Genomic DNA, 27,696 nt, shown 5'->3' with positions numbered 1-27,696 from the left:
ATGAAAATATACCATCATGACAGTATGTTTTATAATGGGATGTACATGACATTATATTCAAGTTCTGTCTTGTTTCTTTGCTTTAGTGGCACCAACCTTTCTGGGTGTGAAGAAGTTCAAGAATTATGATTTGTCAAGACTGGTACCTTTCATTGACTGGAAACCTTTCTTTGATGTATGGCAGCTACGTGGAAAATACCCCAACAGGGGATTCCCAAAGATATTCAATGATAAATCTGTAGGCAAGTAGTTATTTCTCTTTCACCTATAATGATCAGTTCATCCTCTTACACTTTTCTTGTCTCTCCACGAATGTAAGAACATGTGTTACACTTGCCCACCCATCTGATTATGTTTTGTGTCCCTGCATGAATGTGTAAGGGCATGTATAGCTACCATCATCCACCCATCTGGTAAATTTTTGCATTAGATTATTATGGAGGGATACTGGTGTTTCATCAATTACTATAATGTGTGTGTGTGATTTGAATTTTTAATGTAACTTTAATAAATTTTCAGTCATATCGCTATAATATCTGCAGTGTGGCAGTTTATAGTAATGTCTTGAACTGGGTCATCGTGTCAAAGACATAAACTGTGATGTCCCACCCAGTCACATTATTCTGACACTAGGATGACCAGTCCTAACACTAACCTTTTAATGCTGAGCACCTAGCGAGGCAGTTGTTAGTACCATTTTTATAAGTCTTTGGTATGACTCAGCTGGGTTCGAGCCCGCTGCCTCCTGTATCAATTACTATAGCATTATTAGAAAGTTTTACTATAGCAGACACTGACCCATTTCACTTTATTACCTTATATACACACAGAAAAGACAAAAATACTAGGTTGATTTTTATTTTTACAAAGTACAAATAGTGTCATTGGTGTTACCCTTTCATTCAGAATCCAGCTTTCTAAACCCTAGGCTGTGTAGCTATGTGTCCACATATTTACCTGTAAAGATAGTTTTACCATGTCCTTAATTACAGGTGAAGAAGCCAAGCAGGTGTACAATGATGCCCAGGTAATGCTACAGAAGATCATTAGTAGTGGAAAGCTAAAGGCTCATGGAGTGATTGCTTTCTATCAAGCCAACAGTAACCAGGATGACATAGAGGTGTATGATGAAAATGGAAAAACAAAAGGGACTTTGCATGGATTAAGACAACAGGTAAAGAATAAATTACCATCCATCTGTGTGGTTTAACTTAAAACAAGAGACTTTGTTCAGGTAAATAATAAAATTGCCATCCATCTGTCAAATTTACTGTAAAGGCTTGTTTAACCCATGCCCAGTCTTCACTGTCACACTGATTAGATGTGAAAATGTGCAAAAGTATTCTCAACATAGATCAGTGACTCTATTTTAAAATATCAGAGTAGAATGGTTTTCATAAAAAGCTATTAAAGATGAGTCTTTGTTACCTGGATTAGTTGGGGAACATGAAAATAGTTTGAATATTTGGGACCACTGACCAGTTCCACTAATTTCCATTTTTCCATTTAAACTGAGATTTTTCATTTGTTAAGCAATATTTTGATTTTTATGAAAGATAGACATATTAAAATGATCAAAAGTAACTGTAAAGGTTTAAAATTTAACACATGAGAGGTAGACATATTGGATCAAAAGTAACTGTACAGGCTTAAAATTTAACACATGAGAGGTAGACATATTGGATTAAGAGTAACTGCACAGGTTTAAAATTGTATACATGAGAGTTAGATATATTGGATCAAAAGTAACTGTAAAGGTTTAAAATTGTATACATGAGAGTTAGATATATTGGATCAAAAGTAACTGTACAGGTTTAAATTTGAACACATGAGAGGTAGACATATTGGATTAAGAGTAACTGCACAGGTCTAAAATTGTATACATGAGAGATATATTGGATCAAAAGTAACTGTACAGGTTTAAATTTGAACACATGAGAGGTAGACATATTGGATCAAAAGTAACTGTACAGGTTTAAAATTGTACACATGAGCCTTTTATGCTTGAAAACCAGGTTTAAGAATTCCTCAGATTTGAGGAGGACATTGAAATTTCCTCCTTGACACGTGATTAATGTTTGGTGCAAATTCATTGTACTAAATCAAACAACAAAAAAGATTTTAAAAATCTCAATTTAAGGCAGAAAATTGGGGATACTTAATGAAATAGGGCCAGATAATCATTACGATGACATTTTTTATAACAATATTCAATATCTAGTAAAACAATTATCAGGACCTGTACACACTAATAAATTTCACCATTACAATAGAACACTGGAGTTCTTACACTAATATTGATTGTTCATAATATCAGTTACCTATATAAACTGACCATTACAACAACACTGCTTCATGGCATTGACTGTATGGACTGGGTGTTAATCCTTATTTTGAACAGAGTCTGATTATCTGTTTGGATTTGTGATGTACCTGTGACTCTTTTAGGCAGCCAAGTGCACACAGCATGTCAAGTGCTTATGCTTTAACTACCATTTAGTATGGGAAGCTACAGTTAATCTTTGTTAGTAAACGATAGAATCAATTAGAAAACTACTGGTATAACAAAAACACATCATCATTTCTTGTTTCTCTTATCTCTCTCTTATTACATGTTGTTAACAGCAAAGCAAGAAAGAGAACTCTTGCCTAAAACAGTTGCTTGAATCAGTAGCTTTACTGTCCCACCCCACCCCCTTTGCAATGCAAAAGTTAATTTTGGTCTCCCTCCTTATAAAATAATTATTTGATGGGAATTTTGGGCCCACCTCTAGCATTTGTTGGGGCTTACATAGGTGGTTGCTAAGCTTTGGCCTGAACCATTGCAACAAATTCATTATAATAATGAAATTGCTTGCAACCATGTTGTTCATTGTAACAGGAGGAAGTTGTAATTGAAGAACTTGGTATACATGATGGAATACTGATAAACCCAGTTATGGTATACTAAAGGTCTGGATAAAGCTGAAATACAGAATCTTGGGTATACAAAAGATTTCAGTAATCAAAACTGACTTACAGAATCCTGGGTATAGTAAAGATTTGGCTAATCAAAGCTGGTGTACAGAATATTGGGTATACTAAAGATTTGAGTAATGAAAGCTAATGTACAGAATCTTTGGTATACTAAAAATTTTGTAATCAAAGCTGATGTACAGAATCTTGAGTATGCTAAAGATTTGGGTAATCAGAGATGATGTACAGAATATCAGGTATACTAAAGATTTAGGTAATCAGAGATGATGTACAGAATATCAGGTATAAAAGATTTAGGTAATCAGAGATGATGTACAGAATATCAGGTATACTAAAGATTTTGGTAATCAAAGCTGATGTACATAATCTTGGGTATACTAAAGATCTGGGTAATCAAAACTGATGTACAGAATCTTGAATATGCTAAAGATTTGGGTACAGAATCTTGAGTATACTAAATATTTTTGGACAATAAAAGCTGATGTACAGAATATTAGTTCAATAAATAATTGTTAAATATGAAAAAGATTCATTGAACCCAGGCAAAGCTCTTTAAGGAATAATGCCAATTTAAAGTATAATGGATCACCATTAGCCTTTTTAAATCCAGAATTGCCTATCAGAGTGCCAGTTTTATTATTGATTTTAGGCTGCTTCTGGTACAGTCCAAGTATGGCCTGTATTTTGAATTGCAGATTGTAAGAAAGATATCAGCTGAAAATTTTATATGAATAATCAGGGTTCTCATTAGATATAAAAACTTAAAGTCATTTGACTCTTGATGCCATAATCTCAAGAGTCAAAAGTAGTTTCTGTTGGTCATGAGCTCATAATTGGAATTATTCATTATTTATGGAGCAATCTGATGTTTAAGACTTTATATCTCATGTTGAATAATGGGCAATACTTTTACGGTATTTTGTAAAAAACAGACAAGTAGATAGCAAGACAGACATGGTCATTACTAATAAAAAAGACTTTCTAATTATATATGACTGTGTCTATTTTAAGCATTATAATTTGTAACTTCTCAACACATTCTATTTATAACCCCTCATATAGATTTGTCAACCTGCTCATCATATTCTGTGTTTAACTCCAGAAATCGATTTGCTGGTGTCTTGTTTTTCCTTGCAAGCTTCTACAACATTCAGATAGTCATGGATTTTTCAAGATGACTCCTGGCACTTTTTTAAAGATTGGAAGTGGGTTGGATTGTCCATTATCTATATAGAGTCATCATTGTTAAGAGTTCAGAAATAAATCTAATATCACAAAATTATTTTGTCTGGAATACATCCAAAGTATGACATAAATCATTGAGCATAATGATGTCTGGTTAATTCTTACTGAACTACACAATAAATTAAAAAACACAGATTTGAAATGTTTTGCCAGTAGAAGCAAATTAATCACAAATAAAACACAATTAATTGTCTACTGAGCTCCGAAAACTGATTTCATGAACTGCATTAGTTTCCAGTATTATCTTATTGAATACAATTTGATAAGTGATCAAACAAAGTTCAGTATTTGATAGAAAGTTAATTCCCCCATCCTCTATCATAAATGTCAAGGGTAATCTCAAAACATTCTGACCTTGATTCAGTTATGTATACCTAAACATAACATCAGTGACCACTTGGCTATGCCCAGTTGATATTGATTTGACATAGGTACAGTATTATTGGCTGATGAGGTGTAAACATTAGTCTAGCAGTTTTCGATCACTGGTGCATACAGTATACATGTTATTGAAGGTGTATATTAGTAGAAAATTATGCTGAAGGCGAAATCAAGACTGATACTCAGACCCAAATCAACATGCATCATAAAAACATAGGTTTCAATGTCAGTGCATCAGGAATGGGTCACATTGGAATTCTAAGCATTAAAACCTGAGGTTACATGTTTATTGATAACCAAGAATAATACAAGAAAACTTTATTTCAAAAACTTTTAATAGTAAAGAGTTTTTGGCATTTAGCCAAAATATGTCATCATATTGATATTAATATATTTACAGTGTAACTTTCTAATTGATTAGACTTGGAAAAGGTGTTTTATTTAGAGACTGGTCTCATTTCATTGGAAAAGATTGCTCTGTAACAGATAAAATTGGATTACATAAATATGGCTGCTGATGGAGAGAGGTCTTTGGTCAGAAATGTTACAATTGGAGGCTTTATCCAATACAACATGCTTTTTACAAGTAGCAAAATTGGCAACACTTGATGTTGCACAGATGTAATGATTTACAGTACATGCATACATCACATTAAATACTTACAGTACATAGATACATTACATTAAATACTTACAGTGCATACATACATTACATTAAATACTTACAGTGCATACATACATTACATTAAATACTTACAGTACATGCATACATCACATTAAATACTTACAGTGCATACATACATTCTATTAAATACTTACAGTACATAGATACATTACATTAAATACTTACAGTATGTGCATACATTACATTAAATACTTACAGTGCATACATACATTACATTAAATACTAACAGTACAGGCATACATTACATTAAATACTTACAGTACATAGATACATTACATTAAATACTTACAGTACATGTATACATTACATTAAATACTTACAGTACATACATACATTACATTAAATATTTACAGTACATACATTACATTAAATACTTACAGTACATAGATACATTACATTAAATACTTACAGTATATGCATACCTTACATTAAATACTTACAGTACATAGATACATTACATTAAATACTTACAGTGCATACATACATTATATTAAATACTTACAGTGCATACATACATTACATTAAATACTTACAGTACATAGATACATTACATTAAATACTTACAGTACATACATACATTACATTAAATACTTACAGTACATACATACATTACATTAAATACATACAGTACATACATACATTACATTAAATACTTACAGTGCATACATACATTACATTAAATACTTACAGTACATAGATACATTACATTAAATACTTACAGTACATACATACATACATTACATTAAATACTTACAGTGCATACATACATTACATTAAATACTTACAGTGCATACATACATTATATTAAATACTTACAGTACATAGATACATTACATTAAATACTTACAGTGCATACATACATTACATTAAATACTTACAGTGCATACATACATTACATTAAATACTTACAGTACATAGATACATTACATTAAATACTTCCAGTATATGTATACATTACATTAAATACTTACAGTGCATACATACATTACATTAAATACTTACAGTATATGTATACATTACATTAAATAATTACAGTGCATACATACATTACATTAAATACTTACAGTGCATACATACATTACATTAAATACTTACAGTACATAGATACATTACATTAAATACTTACAGTACATACATACATTACATTAAATACTTACAGTACATACATACATTACATTAAATACTTACAGTACATGCATACATTACAATAAATACTTACAGTACATAGATACATTGCATTAAATACTTACAGTACATAGATACATTACATTAAATACTTACAGTACATGCATACATTACATTAAATACTTACAGTGCATACATACATTATATTAAATACTTACAGTACATAGATACCATAGATACATTACATTAAATACTTACAGTATGTGCATACATTACATTAAATACTTACAGTGCATACATACATTACATTAAATACTTACAGTACATAGATACATTACATTAAATACTTACAGTATGTGCATACATTACATTAAATACTTACAGTACATAGATACATTACATTAAATACTTACAGTGCATACATACATTACATTAAATACTTACAGTACATATATACATTACATTAAATACTTACAGTACATAGATACATTACATTAAATACTTACAGTATATGTATACATTACATTAAATACTTACAGTACATACATACATTACATTAAATACTTACAGTATATGTATACATTACATTAAATACTTACAGTGCATACATACATTACATTAAATACTTACAGTACATAGATACATTACATTAAATACTTACAGTACATAGATGCATTACATTAAATACTTACAGTACATAGATACATTACATTAAATACTTACAGTACATACATACATTACATTAAATACTTACAGTACATAGATACATTACATTAAATACTTACAGTATATGTATACATTATATTAAATACTTACAGTGCATACATACATTACATTAAATACTTACAGTACATAGATACATTACATTAAATACTTACAGTACATAGATACATTACATTAAATACTTACAGTACATACATACATTACATTAAATACTTACAGTATATGCATACATTACATTAAATACTTACAGTACATACATACATGACATTAAATACTTACAGTATATGCATACATTACATTAAATACTTACAGTACATAGATACATTACATTAAATACAGTACATACATAGATACATTACATTAAATACTTACAGTACATACATACATTACATTAAATACTTACAGTACATAGATACATTACATTAAATACTTACAGTATGTACATACATTCATTAAATACTAACAGTACATGCATACATTACATTAAATACTTACAGTACATACATACATTACATTAAATACTTACAGTACATAGATACATTACATTAAATACTTACAGTATGTACATACATTACATTAAATGCTTACAGTACATACATTACATTAAATACTTACAGTGCATGTATACATTACATTAAATACTTACCTAACATACATTACATTAAATATTTACAGTACTCACATACATTACCTTAAATACTTACAGTATATGCATACATTACATTAAATACTTACATAACATCCATTACATTAAATATTTCTGTACTCACATACATTACCTTAAATACTTACAGTACATACATACATTACATTAAATACTTACAGTATATGCATACATTACATTAAATACTTACAGTATATGTATACATTACATTAAATACTTACAGTACATACATACATTACATTAACTACTTACAGTATGTACATACATTACATTAAATACTTACAGTACATTACATTAAATACTAACAGTACATGTATACATTACATTACATACTTACATAACATACATTACATTAAATATTTACAGTACTCACATACATTACCTTAAATACTTACAGTGCATACATACATTATATTAAATACTTACAGTGCATACATAAATTACATTAAATACTTACAGTACATAGATACATTACATTAAATACTTAGAGTACATACATACATTATATTAAATACTTACAGTACATACATACATTACATTAAATACTAACAGTATATGCATACATTACATTAAATACTTACAGTACATACATACATTATATTAAATACTTACAGTATATACATACATTACATTACATACTTACAGTACATGTATACATTACATTACATACTTACAGTACATACATACATTATATTAAATACTTACAGTACATACATACATTATATTAAATACTTACAGTACATGTATACATTTCATTAAATACTTAACGGTATGTACATACATTACATTAAATACTTACAGTATGTACATACATTACATTAAATACTTACAGTACATAGATACATTACATTAAATACTTACAGTACATACATACATTATATTAAATACTTACAGTATATAGATACATTACATTAAATACTAACAGTACATGCATACATTACATTAAATACTTACAGTACATACATACATTATATTAAATACTTACAGTATATAGATACATTACATTACATACTAACAGTACATGCATACATTACATTAAATACTTACAGTACATACATACATTACATTAAATACTTACATTACATGCATACATTACATTAAATACTTACAGTACATACATACATTACATTAAATCCTAACAGTACATGTATACATTACATTAAATACTTACAGTACATACAAACATTACATTAAATACTTACAGTACATACATACATTACATTAAATACTAACAGTACATGCAGACATTATATTAAATACTTACAGTACATACATACATTACATTAAATACTGACAGTACATGCATACATTATATTAAATACTTACAGTACATACATACATTACATTAAATACTTACAGTACATACATACATTACATTAAATACTTACAGTACATGCATACATTACATTAAATACTAACAGTACATGCATACATTACATTAAATACTTACAGTACATGCATACATTACATTAAATACTTACAGTACATACAAACATTACATTAAATACTTACAGTACATACATTACATTAAATACTTCCAGTACATACATTACATTAAATACTTACAGTACATGCATACATTACATTAAATACTAACAGTACATGCATACATTACATTAAATACTTACAGTACATGCATACATTACATTAAATACTTACAGTACATACAAACATTACATTAAATACTTACAGTACATACATTACATTAAATACTTACAGTACATACATACATTACATTAAATACTTACAATGCATACATACATTACATTAAATACTTACAGTACATACATACATTACATTAAATACTAACAGTACATGTATACATTACATTAAATACTTACATAACATACATTACATTAAATATTTACAGTACTCACATACATTACCTTAAATACTTACAGTACATACATACATTACATTAAATACTTACAGTACATACATTATATTAAATACTTACAGTGCATACATACATTACATTAAATACTTACAGTACATACATACATTACATTAAATACTTACAGTACATGTATACATTACATTAAATACTTACAGTACATACATTACATTAAATACTTACAGTGCATACATACATTACATTAAATACTTACAGTACATACATACATTACATTAAATACTTACAGTGCATACATACATTACATTAAATACTTACAGTACATACATACATTACATTGAATACTTACAGTGCATACATACATTACATTAAATACTTACAGTACATACATACATTATATTAAATACTTACAGTGCATACATTACATTAAATACTTACAGTGCATACATACATTACATTAAATACTTACAGTGCATACATACATTACATTAAATACTTACAGTGCATACATACATTACATTAAATACTTACAGTACATACATACATTACATTAAATACTTACAGTGCATACATACATTACATTAAATACTTACAGTACATGCATACATTACATTAAATACTTACAGTACATACATACATTACATTAAATACTTACAGTGCATACATACATTACATTAAATACTTACAGTACATACATACATTACATTAAATACTTACAGTGCATACATACATTACATTAAATACTTACAGTACATACATACATTATATTAAATACTTACAGTGCATACATTACATTAAATACTTACAGTACATACATACATTATATTAAATACTTACAGTACATACATTACATTAAATACTTACAGTGCATACATACATTACATTAAATACTTACAGTACATACATACATTATATTAAATACTTACAGTGCATACATTACATTAAATACTTACAGTGCATACATACATTACATTAAATACTTACAGTACATACATTACATTAAATACTTACAGTGCATACATACATTACATTAAATACTTACAGTACATACATACATTATATTAAATACTTACAGTACATACGTTACATTAAATACTTACAGTGCATACATACATTACATTAAATACTTACAGTACATACATTACATTAAATACTTACAGTACATACATTACATTACATTAAATACTTACAGTACATACATACATTACATTAAATGCTTACAGTACATACGTTACATTAAATACTTACAGTACATACATACATTATATTAAATACTTACAGTACATACATACGTTATATTAAATACTTGCAGTACATACATACATTACATTAAATACTTACAGTACATACATACATTACATTAAATACTTACAGTACATACATACATTATATTAAATACTTACAGTGCATACATTACATTAAATACTTACAGTACATACATACATTATATTAAATACTTGCAGTACACACATTACATTAAATACTTACAGTGCATACATACATTACATTAAATACTTACAGTACATGCATACATTATATTAAATACTTACAGTGCATATATTACATTAAATACTTACAGTGCATACATACATTACATTAAATACTTACAGTACATACATTACATTAAATACTTACAGTGCATACATACATTACATTAAATACTTACAGTACATACATACATTATGTTAAATACTTAAGTACATACATACATTATATTAAATAATTACAGTACATACATACATTACATTAAATGCTTACAGTACATACGTTACATTAAATACTTACAGTACATACATACATTATATTAAATACTTACAGTGCATACATACATTACATTAAATACTTACAGTACATACATTACATTAAATACTTACAGTACATACATAGATTATATTAAATACTTACAGTACATACATTACATTAAATACTTACAGTGCATACATACATTACATTAAATACTTACAGTACATACATACATTATATTAAATACTTAAGTACATACATACATTATATTAAATACTTACATTACATACATGCATTATATTAAATACTTACAGTACATACATACATTATATTAAATACTTACAGTGCATACATTACATTAAATACTTACAGTACATACATACATTATATTAAATACTTACAGTACATACATTACATTAAATACTTACAGTGCATACATACATTACATTAAATACTTACAGTACATGTATTAATTACATTAAATACTTACAGTACATACATACATTACATTAAATACTTACAGTACATACATACATTACATTAAATACTTACATTGCATACATACATTATATTAAATACTTACAGTGCATACATTACATTAAATACTTACAGTACATACATACATTACATTAAATACTTACAGTACATACATACATTATATTATATACTTATAGTACATACATTACATTAAATACTTACAGTACATGTATACATTATATTAAATACTTACAGTACATACATACATTACATTAAATACTTACAGTACATGTATACATTACATTAAATACTTACAGTACATACATACATTACATTAAATACTTGCAGTACATGTATACATTATATTAAATACTTACAGTGCATGTATACATTACATTAAATACTTACAGTACATACATACATTACATTAAATACTTACAGTGCATACATACATTACATTAAATACTTACAGTGCATACATACATTACATTAAATACTTACAGTACATACATACATTACATTAAATACGTACAGTGCATACATACATTACATTATATACTTACAGTACATACATACATTACATTAAATACTTACAGTACATACATACATTACATTAAATACTTACAGTGCATACAAACATTACATTAAATACTTACAGTACATACATACATTACATTAAATACTTACAGAGCATACATACATTACATTAAATACTTACAGTACATACAAACATTATATTAAATACTTACAGTGCATACATTACATTAAATACTTACAGTACATACATAAATTGTATTAAATACTTACAGTACATACATTACATTAAATACTTACAGTGCATACATACATTACATTAAATACTTACAGTATATACATACATTATATTAAATACTTACAGTGCATACATTACATTAAATACTTACAGTGCATACATACATTACATTAAATCCTTACAGTACATACATACATTATATTAAATACTTAAGTACATACATACATTATATTAAATACTTACAGTACATACATTACATTACATTAAATACTTACAGTACATACATACATTACATTAAATGCTTACAGTACATACGTTACATTAAATACTTACAGTACATACATACATTATATTAAATACTTCCAGTACATACATACGTTATATTAAATACTTACAGTACATACATACATTACATTAAATACTTACAGTACATACATACATTACATTAAATACTTACAGTACATACATACATTATATTAAATACTTACAGTGCATACATTACATTAAATACTTACAGTGCATACATTACATTAAATACTTACAGTACATACATTACATTAAATACTTACAGTGCATACATACATTACATTAAATACTTACAGTACATACATACATTATATTAAATACTTAAGTACATACAAACATTATATTAAATACTTACAGTACATACATACATTACATTAAATACTTACAGTACATACATACATTACATTAAATGCTTACAGTACATACGTTACATTAAATACTTACAGTACATACATACATTATAATAAATACTTACAGTGCATACATACATTACATTAAATACTTACAGTACATACATTACATTAAATACTTACAGTGCATACATACATTACATTAAATACTTACAGTACATACATACATTATATTAAATACTTAAGTACATACATACATTATATTAAATACTTACAGTACATACATACATTATATGAAATACTTACAGTACATACATACATTATATTAAATACTTACAGTACATACATTACATTAAATACTTACAGTGCATGCATACATTACATTAAATACTTACAGTACATGTATACATTACATTAAATACTTACAGTACATACATACATTACATTAAATACTTACAGTACATACGTACATTACATTAAATACTTACAGTACATACATACATTATATTAAATACTTACAGTGCATACATTACATTAAATACTTACAGTACATACATACATTACATTAAATACTTACAGTAGATACATACATTATATTAAATACTTACAGTACATACATTACATTAAATACTTACAGTGCATACATACATTACAGTAAATACTTACAGTCCATACATACATTACATTAAATACTTACAGTACATACATACATTAAATTAAATACTTACAGTACATACATTACATTATATTAAATGCTTACAGTGCATACATACATTACATTAAATACTTACAGTACATACATACATTATATTAAATACTTACAGTACATACATACATTATATTAAATACTTACAGTGCATACATACATTACATTAAATACTTACAGTACATACATACATTATATTAAATACTTACAGTACATACATTACATTAAATACTTACAGTGCATACATACATTACATTAAATACTTACAGTACATACATACATTATATTAAATACTTACAGTACATACATACATTAAATACTTACAGTACATACATACATTACATTAAATACTTACAGTACATGCATACATTACATTAAATGCTTACAGTACATACATACATTATATTAAATACTTACAGTACATACATTACATTAAATACTTACAGTGCATACATACATTACATTAAATACTTACAGTACATACATACATTACATTGAATACTTACAGTGCATACATACATTACATTAAATACTTACAGTACATACATACATTATATTAAATACTTACAGTACATACATTACATTAAATACTTACAGTGCATACATACATTACATTAAATACTTACAGTACATACATACATTATATTAAATACTTACAGTGCATACATTACATTAAATACTTACAGTACATACATACATTACATTAAATACGTACAGTGCATACATACATTACATTATATACTTACAGTACATACATACATTACATTAAATACTTACAGTACATACATACATTACATTAAATACTTACAGTGCATACAAACATTACATTAAATACTTACAGTACATACATACATTACATTAAATACTTACAGTGCATAGATACATTATATTAAATACTTACAGTGCATACATTACATTAAATACTTACAGTACATACATAAATTGTATTAAATACTTACAGTACATACATTACATTAAATACTTACAGTGCATACATACATTACATTAAATACTTACAGTATATACATACATTATATTAAATACTTACAGTGCATACATTACATTAAATACTTACAGTGCATACATACATTACATTAAATCCTTACAGTTCATACATACATTATATTAAATACTTAAGTACATACATCCATTATATTAAATACTTACAGTACATACATTACATTACATTAAATACTTACAGTACATACATACATTACATTAAATGCTTACAGTACATACGTTACATTAAATACTTACAGTACATACATACATTATATTAAATACTTACAGTACATACATACGTTATATTAAATACTTACACTACATACATACATTACATTAAATACTTACAGTACATACATACATTACATTAAATACTTACAGTACATACATACATTATATTAAATACTTACAGTGCATACATTACATTAAATACTTACGGTGCATACATACATTACATTAAATACTTACAGTACATACATTACATTAAATACTTACAGTGCATACATACATTACATTAAATACTTACAGTACATACATACATTATATTAAATACTTAAGTACATACAAACATTATATTAAATACTTACAGTACATACATACATTACATTAAATACTTACAGTACATACATACATTACATTAAATGCTTACAGTACATACGTTACATTAAATACTTACAGTACATACATACATTATATTAAATACTTACAGTGCATACATACATTACATTAAATACTTACAGTACATACATTACATTAAATACTTACAGTGCATACATACATTACATTAAATACTTACAGTACATACATACATTATATTAAATACTTAAGTACATACATACATTATATTAAATACTTACAGTACATACATACATTATATGAAATACTTACAGTACATACATACATTATATTAAATACTTACAGTACATACATTACATTAAATACTTACAGTGCATGCATACATTACATTAAATACTTACAGTACATGTATACATTACATTAAATACTTACAGTACATACATACATTACATTAAATACTTACAGTACATACGTACATTACATTAAATACTTACAGTACATACATACATTATATTAAATACTTACAGTGCATACATTACATTAAATACTTACAGTATATACATACATTACATTAAATACTTACAGTACATACATACATTATATTAAATACTTACAGTACATACATTACATTAAATACTTACAGTGCATACATACATTACAGTAAATACTTACAGTCCATACATACATTACATTAAATACTTACAGTACATACATACATTAAATTAAATACTTACAGTACATACATTACATTATATTAAATGCTTACAGTGCATACATACATTACATTAAATACTTACAGTACATACATACATTATATTAAATACTTACAGTACATACATACATTATATTAAATACTTACAGTGCATACATACATTACATTAAATACTTACAGTACATACATACATTATATTAAATACTTACAGTACATACATTACATTAAATACTTACAGTGCATACATACATTACATTAAATACTTACAGTACATACATACATTATATTAAATACTTACAGTACATACATACATTAAATACTTACAGTACATACATACATTACATTAAATACTTACAGTACATGCATACATTACATTAAATGCTTACAGTACATACATACATTATATTAAATACTTACAGTACATACATTACATTAAATACTTACAGTGCATACATACATTACATTAAATACTTACAGTACATAGATACATTACATTAAATACAGTACATACATAGATACATTACATTAAATACTTACAGTACATACATACATTACATTAAATACTTACAGTACATAGATACATTACATTAAATATTTACAGTATGTACATACATTACATTAAATGCTTACAGTACATACATTACATTAAATACTTACAGTGCATGTATACATTACATTAAATACTTACCTAACATACATTACATTAAATATTTACAGTACTCACATACATTACCTTAAATACTTACAGTATATGCATACATTACATTAAATACTTACATAACATACATTACATTAAATATTTCTGTACTCACATACATTACCTTAAATACTTACAGTACATACATACATTACATTAAATACTTACAGTATATGCATACATTACATTAAATACTTACAGTATATGTATACATTACATTAAATACTTACAGTACATACATACATTACGTTAACTACTTACAGTATGTACATACATTACATTAAATACTTACAGTACATTACATTAAATACTAACTGTACATGTATACATTACATTACATACTTACATAACATACATTACATTAAATATTTACAGTACTCACATACATTACCTTAAATACTTAAAGTGCATACATACATTATATTAAATACTTACAGTGCATACATACATTACATTAAATACTTACAGTACATACATACATTACATTAAATACTTACAGTACATACATACATTATATTAAATACTTACAGTACATACATACATTACATTAAATACTAACAGTATATGCATACATTACATTAAATACTTACAGTACATACATACATTATATTAAATACCTACAGTATATACATACATTACATTACATACTTACATTACATGTATACATTACATTACATACTTACAGTACATACATACATTATATTAAATACTTACAGTACATACATACATTATATTAAATACTTACAGTACATGTATACATTTCATTAAATACTTACAGTATGTACCTACATTACATTAAATACTTACAGTATGTACATACATTACATTAAATACTTACAGTACATAGATACATTACATTAAATACTTACAGTACATACCTACATTATATTAAATACTTACAGTATATAGATACATTACATTAAATACTAACAGTACATGCATACATTACATTAAATACTTACAGTACATACATACATTATATTAAATACTTACAGTATATAGATACATTACATTACATACTAACAGTACATGCATACATTACATTAAATACTTACAGTACATACATACATTACATTAAATACTTACAGTACATGCATACATTACATTAAATACTTACAGTACATACATACATTACATTAAATACTAACAGTACATGTATACATTACATTAAATACTTACAGTACATACAAACATTACATTAAATACTTACAGTACATACATACATTACATTAAATACTAACAGTACATGCATACATTATATTAAATACTTACAGTACATACATACATTACATTAAATACTTACAGTACATACATACATTACATTAAATACTTACAGTACATGCATACATTACATTAAATACTAACAGTACATGCATACATTACATTAAATACTTACAGTACATGCATACATTACATTAAATACTTACAGTACATACAAACATTACATTAAATACTTACAGTACATACATTACATTAAATACTTACAGTACATGCATACATTACATTAAATACTAACAGTACATGCATACATTACATTAAATACTTACAGTACATGCATACATTACATTAAATATTTACAGTACATACAAACATTACATTAAATACTTACAGTACATACATTACATTAAATACTTACAGTACATACATACATTACATTAAATACTTATAGTGCATACATACATTACATCAAATACTTACAGTACATACATACATTACATTAAATACTAACAGTACATGTATAGATTACATTAAATACTTACATAACATACATTACATTAAATATTTACAGTACTCACATACATTACCTTAAATACTTACAGTACATACATACATTACATTAAATACTTACAGTACATACATTATATTAAATACTTACAGTGCATACATACAGTACATGTATACATTACATTAAATACTTACAGTACATACATTACATTAAATGCTTACAGTGCATACATACATTACATTAAATACTTACAGTACATACATACATTACATTAAATACTTACAGTGCATACATACATTACATTAAATACTTACAGTACATACATACATTACATTAAATACTTACAGTGCATACATACATTACATTAAATACTTACAGTACATACATACATTATATTAAATACTTACAGTGCATACATTACATTAAATACTTACAGTACAGACATACATTACATTAAATACTTACAGTGCCTACATACATTACATCAAATGCTTACAGTGCATGCATACATTACATTAACTACTTACAGTACATACATACATTACATTAAATACTTACAGTGCATACATACATTACATTAAATACTTACAGTACATGCATACATTACATTAAATACTTACAGTACATACATACATTATGTTAAATACTTACAGTGCATACATACATTACATTAAATACTTACAGTACATACATACATTACATTAAATACTTACAGTGCATACATACATTACATTAAATACTTACAGTACATACATACATTATATTAAATACTTACAGTGCATACATTACATTAAATACTTACAGTACATACATACATTATATTAAATACTTACAGTACATACATTACATTAAATACTTACAGTGCATACATACATTACATTAAATACTTACAGTACATACATACATTATATTAAATACTTACAGTGCATACATTACATTAAATACTTACAGTGCATACATACATTACATTAAATACTTACAGTACATACATTACATTAAATACTTACAGTGCATACATACATTACATTAAATACTTACAGTACATACATACATTATATTAAATACTTAAGTACATACATACATTATATTAAATACTTACAGTACATACATTACATTACATTAAATACTTACAGTACATACATACATTACATTAAATGCTTACAGTACATACGTTACATTAAATACTTACAGTACATACATACATTATATTAAATACTTACAGTACATACATACGTTATATTAAATACTTACAGTACATACATACATTCCATTAAATACTTACAGTACATACATACATTACATTAAATACTTACAGTACATACATACATTATATTAAATACTTACAGTGCATACATTACATTAAATACTTACAGTGCATACATACATTACATTAAATACTTACAGTACATACATACATTATATTAAATACTTAAGTACATACATACATTATATTAAATACTTACAGTACATACGTACATTACATTAAATACTTACAGTGCATACATACATTATATTAAATACTTACAGTGCATACATTACATTAAATACTTACAGTACATACATACATTACATTAAATACTTACAGTACATACATACATTATATTATATACTTACAGTACATACATTACATTAAATACTTACAGTACATGTATACATTATATTAAATACTTACAGTACATACATACATTACATTAAATACTTACAGTACATGTATACATTACATTAAATACTTACAGTACATACATACATTACATTAAATACTTGCAGTACATGTATACATTATATTAAATACTTACAGTGCATGTATACATTACATTAAATACTTACAGTACATACATACATTACATTAAATACTTACAGTGCATACATACATTACATTAAATACTTACAGTACATACGTACATTATATTAAATACTTACAGTGCATACATTACATTAAATACTTACAGTACATACATACATTACATTAAATACTTACAGTGCATACATACATTACATTAAATACTTACAGTGCATACATACATTACATTAAATACTTACAGTACATACATACATTACATTAAATACTTACAGTGCATACATACATTACATTATATGCTTACAGTACATACATACATTACATTAAATACTTACAGTACATGCATACATTACATTAAATACTTACAGTGCATACATACATTACATTAAATACTTACAGTACATACATACATTACATTAAATACTTACAGTGCATACATACATTACATTAAATACTTACAGTACATACATACATTATATTAAATACTTACAGTGCATACATTACATTAAATACTTACAGTACATACATACATTGTATTAAATACTTACAGTACATACATTACATTAAATACTTACAGTGCATACATACATTACATTAAATACTTACAGTACATACATACGTTATATTAAATACTTACAGTGCATACATTACATTAAATACTTACAGTGCATACATACATTACATTAAATACTTACAGTACATACATTACATTAAATACTTACAGTGCATACATACATTACATTAAATCCTTACAGTACATACATACATTATATTAAATACTTAAGTACATACATACATCATATTAAATACTTACAGTACATACATTACATTACATTAAATACTTACAGTACATACATACATTACATTAAATGCTTACAGTACATACGTTACATTAAATACTTACAGTAGATACATACATTATATTAAATACTTACAGTACATACGTTATATTAAATACTTACAGTACATACATACATTACATTAAATACTTACAGTACATACATACATTACATTAAATACTTACAGTACATACATACATTATATTAAATACTTACAGTGCATACATTACATTAAATACTTACAGTGCATACATACATTACATTAAATACTTACAGTACATACATTACATTAAATACTTACAGTGCATACATACATTACATTAAATACTTACAGTACATACATACATTATATTAAATACTTAAGTACATACAAACATTATATTAAATACTTACAGTACATACATACATTACATTAAATACTTACAGTACATACATACATTACATTAAATGCTTACAGTACATACGTTACATTAAATACTTACAGTACATACATACATTATATTAAATACTTACAGTGCATACATACATTACATTAAATACTTACAGTACATACATTAAATACTTACAGTACATACATACATTATATTAAATACTTAAGTACATACATACATTATATTAAATACCTACAGTACATACATTACATTAAATACTTACAGTGCATGCATACATTACATTAAATACTTACAGTACATGTATACATTACATTAAATACTTACAGTACATACATACATTACATTAAATACTTACAGTACATACGTACATTACATTAAATACTTACAGTACATACGTACATTATATTAAATACTTACAGTGCATACATTACATTAAATACTTACAGTACATACATACATTACATTAAATACTTACAGTACATACATACATTATATTAAATACTTACAGTACATACATTACATTAAATACTTACAGTGCATACATACATTACAGTAAATACTTACAGTACATACATACATTACATTAAATACTTACAGTACATACATACATTAAATTAAATACTTACAGTACATACATTACATTATATTAAATGCTTACAGTGCATACATACATTACATTAAATACTTACAGTACATACATACATTATATTAAATACTTACAGTACATACATACATTATATTAAATACTTACAGTGCATACATACATTACATTAAATACTTACAGTACATACATACATTATATTAAATACTTACAGTACATACATTACATTAAATACTTACAGTGCATACATACATTACATTAAATACTTACAGTACATACATACATTATATTAAATACTTACAGTACATACATACATTAAATACTTACAGTACATACATACATTACATTAAATACTTACAGTACATGCATACATTACATTAAATGCTTACAGTACATACATACATTATATTAAATACTTACAGTACATACATTACATTAAATACTTACAGTGCATACATACATTACATTAAATACTTACAGTACATACATACATTATATTAAATACTTACAGTACATACATACATCAAATACTTACAGTACATACATACATTACATTAAATACTTACAGTACATACATACATTACATTAAATACTTACAGTACATACATACATTACATTAAATACTTACAGTACATACATACATTACATTAAATACTTACAGTACATGCATACATTATATTAAATACTTACAGTACATACATTACATTAAATACTTACAGTACATACATACATTACATTAAATACTTACAGTACATATGTACATTATATTAAATACTTACAGTGCATACATACATTATATTAAATACTTACAGTGCATACATACATTACATTAAATACTTACAGTACATACATACATTACATTAAATACTTACAGTACATGTATACATTATATTAAATACTTACAGTACATACATTACATTAAATACTTACAGTACATACATACATTACATTAAATACTTACAGTACATGTATACATTTCATTAAATACTTACGGTACATATGTACATTATATTAAATACTTACAGTGCATACATACATTATATTAAATACTTACAGTGCATACATTACATTAAATACTTACAGTACATACATACATTACATTGAATACTTACAGTACATATGTACATTATATTAAATACTTACAGTGCATACATACATTATATTAAATACTTACAGTGCATACATTACATTAAATACTTACAGTACATACATACATTATATTAAATACTTACAGTGCATACATTACATTAAATACTTGCAGTACATACATACATTATATTAAATACTTACAGTGCATACATACATTACATTAAATACTTACAGTACATACATACATTACATTAAATACTTACAGTCCATGTATACATTATATAAAATGCTTACAGTACATACATTACATTAAATATTTACAGTACTCACATACATTACCTTAAATGCATACAATACATACATACATTACATTAAATACTTACAGTACATACATACATTATATTAAATACTTACAGTACATACATACATTACATTAAATACTTACAGTTCATACATACATTATATTAAATACTTACAGTACATGCATACATTACATTAAATACTTACAGTACATACATACATTACATTAAATACTTACATAACATACATTACATTAAATCCTTACAGTGCATACATACATTACATTAAATACTTACAGTACATACATACATTACATTAAATACTTACAGTACATACATACATTACATTAAATACTTACAGTATGTGCATACATTACATTAAATACTTACAGTACATACATACATTACATTAAATACTTACAGTACATGTATACATTATATTAAATACTTACAGTACATACATTACATTAAATATTTACAGTACTCACATACATTACCTTAAACACTTACAGTACATACATACATTACATTAAATTCTTACAGTACATACTTACATGACATTAAATACTTACAGTACATACATGCATTATATTAAATACTTACAGTACATACATACATTACATTGAATACTTACAGTACATACATACATTACATTAAATACTTACAGTACATGTATACATTACATTAAATACTTACAGTATATGTATACATTACATTAAATACTTACAGTACATACATACATTATATTAAATACTTACAGTACATGCATACATTACATTAAATACTTACATGACATACATTACATTAAACACTTACAGTGCAAACATACATTAAATGCTTACAGTGCATACATACATTACATTAAATACTTACAGTACATACATACATTAATTAAATACTTACAGTACATACATACATTATATTAAATACTTACAGTACATGTATACATTACATTAAATACTTACAGTACATACATGCATTACATTAAATACTTACAGTACATACATACATTATATTAAATACTTGCAGTGCATACATTACATTAAATACTTACAGTACATACATTACATTAAATACTTCCAGTGCATACATTATATTAAATACTTAGTGCCTACATACATTACATTAAATACTTACAGTACATACATACTTTATATTAAATACATACAGTACATGTATACATTACATTAAATACTTACAGTACATACATACATTATATTAAATACTTACAGTGCATACATTATATTAAATACTTACAGTGCATACATACATTATATTAAATACTTACAGTACATACATAGATTATATTAAATACTTACAGTACATACATACATTACATTAAATACAGTGCATACATACATTATATTAAATACTTACAGTGCATACATTATATTAAATACTTAGTGCATACATACATTACATTGAATACTTACAGTACATACATACATTATATTAAATACTTACAGTGCATACTTTATATTAAATACTTACAGTGCATACATACATTACATTAAATACTTACAGTACATACATACATTATATTAAATACTTACAGTGCATACATTATATTAAATACTTACAGTGCATACATACATTACATTAAATACTTACAGTACATACATACATTATATTAAATACTTACAGTACATACATACATTATATTAAATACTTACAGTACATACATACATTACATTAAATACTTACAGTACATACATACATTACATTAAATACTTACAGTACATACATACATTACATTAAATACTTACAGTACATACATTCATTATATTAAATACTTACAGTACATACATACATTATATTAAATACTTACAGTGCATACATACATTACATTAAATACTTACAGTACATACATACATTATATTAAATACTTACAGTACATGTATACATTACATTAAATACAGTACATACATACATTATATTAAATACTTACAGTACATGTATACATTACATTAAATACTTACAGTACATACATACATTATATTAAATACTTACAGTACATACATACATTACATTAAATACTTACAGTGCATACATACATTATATTAAATACTTACAGTGCATACATACATTATATTAAATACTTACAGTACATACATACATTACATTAAATCCTTACTGTACATACATACATTATATTAAATACTTACAGTACATACATACATTACATTAAATACTTACAGTACATACATACATTACATTAAATACAGTACATGTATACATTACATTAAATACTTACAGTACATACATACATTACATTAAATACTTACAGTGCATACATACATTATATTAAATACTTACAGTGCATACATACATTACATTAAATGCTTACAGTACATACATACATTATATTAAATACTTACAGTACATGTATACATTACATTAAATACTTACAGTACATACATACATTATATTAAATACTTACAGTACATACATACATTACATTAAATACTTACAGTACATACATGCGTTACATTAAATACATACAGTACATACATACATTATATTAAATACTTGCAGTACATACATACATTACATTAAATACTTACAGTACATGTATCCATTACATTAAATACTTACAGTACATACATGCATTACATTAAATACTTACAGTACATACATACATTATGTTAAATACTTACAGTACATACATACATTACATTAAATACTTACAGTACATGTATACATTATATTAAATACTTACAGTACATACATACATTACATTAAATACTTACAGTACATGTATACATTACATTAAATACTTACAGTACATACATACATTACATTAAATACTTGCAGTACATGTATACATTATATTAAATACTTACAGTGCATGTATACATTACATTAAATACTTACAGTACATGTATGCATTACATTAAATACTTACAGTACATACATACATTACATTAAATACTTACAGTACATGTATACATTACATTAAATACTTGCAGTACATACATTATATTAAATACTTACAGTACATGTATACATTTCATTAAATACTTACAGTACATACATGCTTTACATTAAATACTTACAGTGCATACATACATTACATTAAATACTTACAGTACATGTATACATTACATTAAATACTTACAGTACATGTATACATTGCATTAAATATTTACAGTACATGTATACATTACATTAAATACTTACAGTATGTGCATACATTACATTAAATACTTACAGTACATAGATACATTACATTAAATACTTACAGTACATGTATACATTATATTAAATACTTATAGTACATACATACATTACATTAAATACTTACAGTACATGTATACATTACATTAATTACTTACAGTACATACATACATTACATTAAATACTTACAGTACATGTATACATTACATTAAATACTTACAGTACATGTATACATTACATTAAGTACTTACAGTACATACATACATTACATTAAATTCTTACAGTACATGTATACATTACATTAAATACTTACAGTACATGTATACATTACATTAAATACTTACAGTACATGTATACATTACATTAAATACTTGCAGTACATGTATACATTACATTAAATACTTACAGTACATACATTATATTAAATACTTACAGTACATGTATACATTTCATTAAATACTTACAGTACATACATGCTTTACATTAAATACTTACAGTGCATACATACATTACATTAAATACTTACAGTACATGTATACATTACATTAAATACTTACAGTACATGTATACATTGCATTAAATATTTACAGTACATACATACATTACATTAAATACTAACAGTACATGTATACATTACATTAAATACTTACAGTACATACATACATTACATTAAATACTTACAGTACATGCATACATTACATTAAATACTTACAGTACATACATACATTACATTAAATACTAACAGTACATGTATACATTACATTAAATACTTACAGTACATAC

The 27,696-nt window shown here is 25.0% G+C and overlaps 1 protein-coding gene across 1 annotated transcript in view; it reads left to right on the top strand.

Moving 5' to 3' along the window:
• The window catches only part of LOC149808297 (methionine synthase-like), a 193,985-nt gene that overhangs the window by 129,828 nt on the left and 36,461 nt on the right, over positions 1-27,696 (top strand). The window contains exons 28-29 of the mRNA XM_089975738.1: positions 87-242; positions 993-1,174. Of these exons, the coding sequence (XP_089831864.1) occupies positions 87-242; positions 993-1,174 (338 nt within the window). The remainder of the gene's footprint in view (positions 1-86; positions 243-992; positions 1,175-27,696) is intronic.

The sequence above is a fragment of the Sinohyriopsis cumingii genome, chromosome 1, assembly GCF_028554795.1.
Source record: "Sinohyriopsis cumingii isolate HCF-2022 chromosome 1, ASM2855479v2, whole genome shotgun sequence".
NCBI lineage: Eukaryota > Metazoa > Mollusca > Bivalvia > Unionida > Unionidae > Sinohyriopsis > Sinohyriopsis cumingii.
Note: the sequence above shows the minus strand (reverse complement) of the source record. Positions and strands in the feature narration are given on the sequence as shown.